This window comes from Malus domestica, chromosome 06, assembly GCF_042453785.1.
Source record: "Malus domestica chromosome 06, GDT2T_hap1".
Taxonomy (NCBI): Eukaryota; Viridiplantae; Streptophyta; class Magnoliopsida; order Rosales; family Rosaceae; genus Malus; species Malus domestica.
This window is the reverse complement of record NC_091666.1, coordinates 33,840,701-33,849,170: the sequence shown is the minus strand read 5'-3', so window position 1 is coordinate 33,849,170 and position 8,470 is coordinate 33,840,701. Positions and strand designations below refer to the sequence as shown.

Genomic DNA, 8,470 nt, shown 5'->3' with positions numbered 1-8,470 from the left:
TCCCAAAATAATAAGCATTACCATGACGTCTATAAAAAATATTCCTGTCACCGAAAGGCGCATGGGCATGCTTGTAGAGTGTAGGTTGAGTTTGTGTTCCACTTTCATACACTCATCAAAATTCTAAGTTCAGTACAGAATTGGCAATCATTGTGGATAAGTTCACTGTAGAAGTTGCAATCATTGTGGATATACGTGCTTTTTTGAAAGACAAGTAATTTTTGCACATTGTTTTCTTTTTCTGCATACTCATGTATTTTGTGATATAACTAAAAATTAACAAGTTTTCAGTGACACTCGAATAAATCAGCTTATCAAATCATCAAAATTTAAGTTTACTACAAAATTGGCAATCGTTGTGGATTTAAGTAGCTTTTATCGAAAGAAAGTGAATTCCGTCATTCTGCACACTCATATACTTTATGGTATAACTAAACGTCAGAAGATCTTAGATTTAATGAACACTCAGAATAAATATCACACATTAAGTGAAATGAAGATACTACACTAGTGGTTGATTGTGTATTGGGTTAAAAGGTAAACTAAATTATAACAAATATGCGTCCCCTTTTCCACTAAGAAGGCAAAAATAGTTTGTCCTTGAGATTTTTTGATTCGAAACACTAACATATCATTGAATCAACCAATTACTTTTTGAGTGAATTTTTATGTCTCAGCCACTCGTCACATGTTGTTATTAATTCACACATGTTATTATTTTATACTATTTTTAAAAGAAAATCGGTGGTTATTATTCAATTAGTTTATCTCCACTATAAATAGAGAGGGGAGCCTAAGCCAAATGCATCACTCAACCATACTTCATAATTTGGACATTCTTGTTGGAGTTGAGTTGAGTTCGAGTGAGAATGAAGCAGGCATCATATTCTTCCTACATTGCAATTGCACTGTGCACTGTGGTGGTGCTACTGCTGGCCACAGCGCCGGTGTCAACGGCGGTAACATGCAACGCCATTCAACTTAGCCCCTGCGCCGGCGCAATCACCTCTTCAACTCCACCGTCGAAATTATGCTGCAGTAAGATCAAAGAACAGAAGCCCTGCCTCTGCCAGTACCTCAAAAATCCTAACCTGAAGAAGCTTGTCAACACCCCAAATGCCAGGAATGTGGCCAGGACTTGTGGCACTCCCTTCCCCAAGTGCTAGAACCTATGATGCATCATGCAGCCTCACACCAACACTATTTTTAATATATATATATATATAATTTATATCTCTATGTTCGACATGGATATATGATGCTTCTTGCTCAGTTGTTCCATGATTAATGGGGATTAGAGAGAGAGAATTAACATATGCTTAATTAATTTTGTGTGTTCTATTTTATCTATGTTGTACTCTCGGTGTGTGGTTTATCCATAGTAGTGGTTGTAGAGTGCTACTTATATATAATGAGAATTCGTATTGGAAAAGTGCTCAGATTGCTTCTATATGAATTACTTCTGCTTGTAAGTGCTTCTACTGAAAGAGCTTTCATTAAGAAGCACCACTTCGAAGTTAGAAGCGCTTTTGGTTGCTTCTCTAGAATGTGCGTCTATGATGCATAAGAACTTACGACTTTTTTTGCCAAATGCAATTAGAAGCGTTTTTGGTTGTCAAAAAACACTTCTACTAAAATTTTAAGAGAAGCCAATTTATAGTGAAACCAATTCAATTAGATTTGATGAGGAATTGTTTGTCATTGGACTTTGATGAGTGGTACTACAATCTAATCAAAACTTGCCATGCGCAAGTCTTAATTATTCTCTTTTATCATTCTTTATATTTAAAATTTTCATAATTAATTTTCCTACTAATTAATATACACCATGAGATTAATTTGATGTATATATTTTTCTTCTCCCCCCCCCCCCCGGTCTTTTTCTTCCCAAATTTCCCCCCTGGTACATTTATATGGATAATCAACCAAAATAAGTGAAGGATAACCAATAAATTGTGAAAAGATCAACTCGATAGTATGGAGTGAGTCTGCAAGATTGTATTTAGAGTTTGCTATAAAATATTCTAATCCTGTATAGGAGAAACATAAATACGCAAATTACAACTCAGTGATAGATGAAAAAAAAAATATAGCTATTGGGCAATGAAATTGTGCTCATAATTGAAAAATAATAATAAACAGATTTTGTAAATAAATTTAAAAAAAAAAAAAAAGAAGAGAAGTTTTCCTTTTTTTTTTTTCATTTCATGATAGTTGGAGAAGATGACTTTGTTTTTGCCCCATATTCTTGTGAAGAAAGGAAATAAAGAGCCAGAAGACTGCACACGACATAGAAAACTGGGGAAGAAAATGAGAGAGAATGAGAAGAGGAAAAAAAATGAAAAAAAAGGAACAGACAAATGTTGTTAAACATCAAGTCTGTGTTACAATATATATATATATATATATATATATATATTTCATTTCATTATAGATGGAGAAGATAATTTAATTTTTTCACCATTGTTCTTATGAAGGAAGGAAAGGCACAGAGTGGGGAAGAAGCCGGCTGAGAAAATTTGGGAAGAGAAAGGGGAGACAGAGGAGATCAGAGACAAAATGAAATCTTAACTTAATCTTATGGTGTATATCAATTAATAGGAAATATAATTATGAGAGTTTTAAATATTAAAGAAAAATAATAAAAGATAATATTTAAGACTTGCCACGCGGCGAGTTTTGATTGGATTTAGTGGCAAGCAAAGCCCACACAAGTTTTTCTCGTACTCTCGGTGTGTGGTTTATCAATGGTAGTGGTTGTAGAGTGCTACTTATATATAATGAGAATTCATATTTGATAAGTGCTCAGATTGCTTCTATACGAACTACTTCTGCTTGTAAGTACTTCTACTGAAAGAGCTTTCATTAAGAAGCACCACTTCGAAGTTAGAAGCGCTTTTGGTTGCTTCTCTAGAATGTGCATCTATGATGCATAAGAACTTTTGACTTTTTCTGCCAAATGCAGTTAGAAGCGTTTTTGGTTGTCAGAAAGCACTTCTACTAAAATTTTAAGAGAAGCCAATTTATAGTGAAACCAATTCAATTAGATTTGAAACCGTTGGAAACGAATCGATTCTTTATTGAGATTTGAAGATTACAGAAAACTAGGGTACCAAATCAAACACCATGCATAGCGTGCATTGTGCTCAATGGTCACACTTCACAACACAGACAATGAAACCTTGAAAAAGCATTTACATGTACATTATTTCAAAGAATGTGAAGTACTTACAACAAAAATGTACTTCTCACAAATTAAGAAGATTGGATATCTGGTTCCAGCCCATCATCCATGGCCTCCTATCAGATGGGAGCACAAAATTGAGCTCAAACATCTCTCTCGACAAGTTTCCGCTTTCGCAGAAGCCAACAAGTTTTGCAACTATTTCAGCACTCTCCTGTATGTGCCTGGGATCATGGGGATCTTGCCAAAGCTTGTTCACAAACTGCAGCTTCCTCTGCTTTCCTTCCAGCGGGACATCCCATTTCATGTACAATGCATCCCTCTCCTCTGCCATCAAGCGTGAAGACAACCTCTTCGCAAGGAACTCCCTTTCGCGCTTTAGCGCTCTCATACTGCATATCAGAAGTTTATTAGGAATCTTTAACTAAAAGGAATGATTTCAACTAGTTGAAAAGAGAAGAAAGGGAACCTTGATGACAAAGAGACTGTGGGTTCGTCTCCCACTTGAGCAGGGCTAGCATTCCCAAGTTCCGCAAGATGCTGTTGCAGCCATGTCAACCGCCTCAGCTCCACTTCCACGTAGATTTGATCTGCTGGGTCACCCTTAAACAACAAATAAAATTGTGTCCTGTGAATGATGGAGACAAAGCACAAATCCCACAACTCAATGATCTGCTGTCTTTGTTCCTTGAAAGTTATTTGCCACGAGACTTGGGGCTCCTCAGTCTCACATATGTTCTCGTCATTCTCTAAATTGTACCCGGCAGCTTCATTTGCTTCCAGCTCCAGAACCTGGAGGCGTAACCAATTGAAACGAAATGAGATTTTTTTTCACAAGGTTAAAAAGAATAATATATGCATGTATGCACGCATGTCTGTATGTTCTGTTAGATAGTAGAAAGAATATATTTTCATACCTGGCAAACTAGTAGCTGCTTTTGGTACTGCAGTTTGGCCACCCGCTCTTTCAGTTCCGTTACATATGTTCTAATGTTTCTTACGTTCTCTTCTGCTGCATTTTGGAACATCTTCTGCATTTTCTTCATGTTTACTGAACTAGAACGCCGATACCCTGTTGGAGTGCTCTCCTTTGATGAGACATCTCCACATTCTTCATTCTTTGTCGGAGTCCTCTTCTCAGACTCTGGTTGAATCTCGCCGGACAAAATATCATCATTCTCAGGAGCCCTATTTTCGGTTTCAGATTCTGCAATTTGCCGAGAAGCTGATAGAGGTGAGCAAGGTGATCTGATGAAATTTTGCCGGTTGGCAATGTTACTTGAGGTCAAAGGTAGGCACTTCTTTTTAGACTCTTTCTTAGACTTGAGGGATGCCTCGATATTGCACTCTTGTTGATTGCTAGGAAGAGACATCACCAATTTATCTATCGACTTCTGAACACTTTCTAGCTGTTCCTCGAGATTTGCAATCGTGCTGCCTTGTGAATGAAGTCTCGTAATCTCTTCCTTGAGATTAGCACTTACACTCTTGTTGGTAGCAACGACAGTTCCAAACTCAACTTCTTTTGGCACTGATCTGACAAAACGCATTTCTCTTATTTCTGCTTGCAGATTGGCAATTGTTTCAGCTGCATCTTGGTTGCCTAGCCTATGACAAGCCACCTCTTTTTGTAATACTTCCAGAGCTCGATTTGCTTCTTCCCCTAGCTGTTCTTGCAGGTGTTCAAGTTTTCGGATTTCATGCATTAGTGTGAAAGGAGCAGTTGATGATTGCCTCATAGACTGCCTCAAATTTCTTGCTCTATCACCAGGGCCTATCTCCTTTTTGTCGGGTTTTGTTGATAGAACACCGGTGTATGAGAGACATTTCTTCACAGAGGGATGGGGTATTTCCGAAGGGTTTGAACCCTGAAGTTGGTATATAAAAAGTATTTATGAGCTAAGCTAAATACAAATTCATATATGGGGAGAGAGAGAGAGAGAGAGAAATTGACCTGTGGATCCTCGTCAAGTTTTTGCTGTAATTCGAGCACTTGAGATTGAGCACGATCTCTTTGGCGTTTCAGTTCTTCAATCTCCATTTCCATCTAGTGATGACCAAAAACATTTTATATATACATTTCCAAGCACATGAAACAAAATATCTATCAAGACAAGTATGTCAGTTTACCTGCTGAATTTTCAAGTCTTTTTCCCTTGACGGGTCAGGGGTGCGCAGCTCTGCTTCCAGCCTCGCTACTTCCTTCTGCAGATGTTTCACTAGCTGTTTGTCCGAAACAACCTAGCAAAAAGAATTTTATACATACATAAGAGATTACTAAAATGTATATTGTAAATAAGTAGAGATGCAAACTGAAATATTACAAGAAAATTAACGATACCATATTCACACGAGCATTATTTGTTACTTCCTTTGCCCTAGTGGCAAAGAAGAGCGTATTGCGAGATTGTTCGAAATGGCTCAATGCCGGACTCAAGGTGCATATGATGGCAGTGCGTGCATTCCCACCGAGAGAATGCTGCAATATGCGAGTGAGCTTTGAGTTTCTATAGGGTATATGACCACTTTTTTTCCCACCACTGCAAATCAAACCAGTTCACATAGGTAAGAAAGAAAACTCACTACAATCTTTCACACGACGAAAATGTATGCAAATATAGATTCTTACCTCAGCTTTCTAATGACAGTTGTAAGTGTCATCAAGCTAAGATTGATGTGGCAACCTTCCCGGAGCCTAGCACCATCTGTATGTGTTTGCGAAGCTCTTTCGCTTCCAGCCAGATCGACTAAGTTCTGCACATCATCGACATTCACACTTGTTAACCAAGAAGTAATAATTGAAACAAGGAATTTCAGGTTCCAATTAGTTCCTTACCAGGCTTGCCACGAAAGATCTCACGCAGTCAGAATTCTCACGCAGCGTACTTTCAATTGTCTACAAGGAGAGAATATGTTATTTACAATGTCTCGATTGTTAGGAGAAGGAAAAAATTTCGTTAACTAGCGTCAAAGATCGATGATGAATGAACTGACCAGCCTTATTATCTGATGAGACCGGGAGCTGTTGTCATTCAAAGCAGTTTCACCAACTTGTCTTTGGGCTTCACAAATGCTGATTAAATGTCTCAAATGCTGATCATTGCTTGCAGTTTCCTCCACCAGTTTCTCAACCACTGTACCTTTCTACATTAGGGAAATCGAGAACATGAGTCAATGTCAAAGAACAAGTAACGTAAGGAGCATACGCGAAGGCTTATCACGAAAGTACCTCTGGATCATCTAGAAGCTTCAAACTACGACCCGATTCTGAATTTAGGAGGTCCCTCACGTTCTCATTGTATATTTCTAATCCAGAAATTTTTATTGTAAAGTCTCTCTCCGGTGTCTGCAGAAAAATCCGAGCACATTAGTCTCAAGGCTATAATCTTCACCATAACTTTCATAACTGTTGTTAGTTTGCGATGATTAGGTTTACATTGATGATATGGTTGTAGATATCAATGACAGCTTTCTCTGTTATCCCTCTCATTGTGTATGTCTTCCCACTGCTCGTTTGCCCGTAAGCGAATATAGTTGCTGCAGTGCCAAAGAACATCAACCAATTGTTCAAAAGCGAGATGAGGATCGAAAAAGGAAGAAAAGACATGAATCTAAGGATAAACCACTACCATTGATGCCCATCAACGAAGACAAGGCCACATTTTTCACTCCTTCCTCGTACACTGATTCCGTTAAGGAACTAGGACCGAAAACTTTATCTGCAAACAGAAGAAACCAGTGAACCAATTATCTAATGTGAACCATCACAGATGAGAAATTACAAAGAAGACGCATAGGCAGGGGTTTTTCCATACCAAATGTGAATGGGACCGGTTGAGCCGAGCGTTCTTGAGGCGGGGGCTTGTACACAATCGTGTTGTCATCGAGGCATTCCCACGCAACTTGGTCTTTTGCTAGTTGCTCTCTTTTGTTTAGAGGCCTTAAACGCACCGTGACAACGATCTTCTCCTCCTTAGCTCCTCTAGGCCCACCTGGAGTTGAGACTACTGTCCTGTCTATTTTTGAAGCCGGTGTTGATGCCGGTGTCCTGTCTATTTTTGAAGTTGGTGTTCCAGGAGTTTTGACAGTCATTGTGCCTCGAATCTACCGGATTAAACGAGCTTGAAGAACAAAACACCAACACCGAATCTCGGGCCTTTCCCAGTAAAGGTCAAAGCCTTTCTGCTAAAAACAATCTTGGATTTAGTCTGATAGTACAGAATACAACTAGAAACCAAATAATCTTGGATCCAAAGCATTTCAGATCATAAATTTTGACAATTTGCCATGACCCTCTCACTAATTGCAACATTTATCCCTAAAATCTACAAACTTTAAATCTAAAAACTTATGATAAGCAAGCAGACGTTGGCGTAGTTGCCACATTGGCTAGAGCGGATGTGCTCCCTATACGCCCAAAGGTCTAATTCTCCTCCCACCACTTATTAGTTTATAATTAGTAACCAAGTTAAAAATCAATTTCTTTCCAAATAAGATTGGATCCATCAAATTCCTCTGGTTTTAAGCATCATATATAAGGAAAACGAAAATCTGTACAGATCAGTTTTAAAGGAAACAGAGGAAACTCACAGAAATAGAAAGCCGGATTCGACCCCGGAAACTCCCAGAAATCTTCAGCGCACAAGAGGAATTGAGGGATGAAAGGAGCGTTTGAGTTTGAGGAGAATCGCTCGGCAGTCGAATTCGAATGTTTGAAGAAGAAAGAAGAAGAAGAAGAAGGAGAGGGAATGATGACAAGTTATTGGCTCATTGTTTCTTGGCCTTGTTATTCAAGTTTGAATCTAGGGCTCCAACGGCTAGTTTTTTTCCTTTTTCTTTTTGTCAATTTTTTTGGCTTATTTAATTGAGAATTTTACAGTTACACGCCGACCTCTCCACGCGTTTTCGTTTTCGCGAGTTAAAACGGCTGCGTCGTGTGAAGCGGGACCCAGTTTCAAGTCCTAACGGTTATTATTTTATCTATTTTTATTTAATTATTTTCCTATTCACAAAAGGACAACAAGAGAAGAAGAGTTTCCAACTTTCAATTATTGGTCCAGCCTGGCCCTTCAAGCATAATTTGTGTTTCTTTGCTTTTTTTCCCTTGAAACAACTTACATCTCACGAGTATATTGCTAGGAAAAGGATCATCGTCGGATTTTTTTCTGAAGATTTTGAAGATCCCGTGATCGTGATTGTTCATCGTATATTGTGCAGTCATAAATCATTTCAAAATTTAAAATCCTCGTCGGATTTTTTTATGGAGATTTTGAAGACCCCGTGATC

The 8,470-nt window shown here is 38.4% G+C and overlaps 1 protein-coding gene across 2 annotated transcripts; it reads right to left on the bottom strand.

Moving 5' to 3' along the window:
- Nucleotides 1–3,058: 3,058 nt before the first annotated feature.
- Nucleotides 3,059–8,025, bottom strand: LOC103420372 (kinesin-like protein NACK1). Of its 2 annotated transcripts, none has more exons than XM_008358436.4 (14): nucleotides 7,775–8,025; nucleotides 7,000–7,369; nucleotides 6,814–6,903; nucleotides 6,621–6,721; nucleotides 6,414–6,530; nucleotides 6,179–6,328; nucleotides 6,021–6,080; nucleotides 5,814–5,938; nucleotides 5,526–5,724; nucleotides 5,315–5,425; nucleotides 5,139–5,231; nucleotides 4,102–5,052; nucleotides 3,654–3,976; nucleotides 3,059–3,576 (listed from the first exon to the last, which is right to left on the bottom strand). In XM_008358436.4, exons 2-14 carry the CDS (start codon nucleotides 7,274–7,276, stop codon nucleotides 3,249–3,251), a joined length of 2,925 nt encoding a protein of 974 aa, XP_008356658.1. In that variant the 5' UTR covers nucleotides 7,277–7,369; nucleotides 7,775–8,025; the 3' UTR covers nucleotides 3,059–3,248. The 2 variants fall into 2 exon arrangements, with proteins under 2 accessions (XP_008356658.1, XP_008356659.1); XM_008358437.4 differs by having other exon boundaries at nucleotides 7,000–7,366; nucleotides 7,775–8,020.
- Between the last annotated feature and the right edge of the window lie 445 nt (nucleotides 8,026–8,470).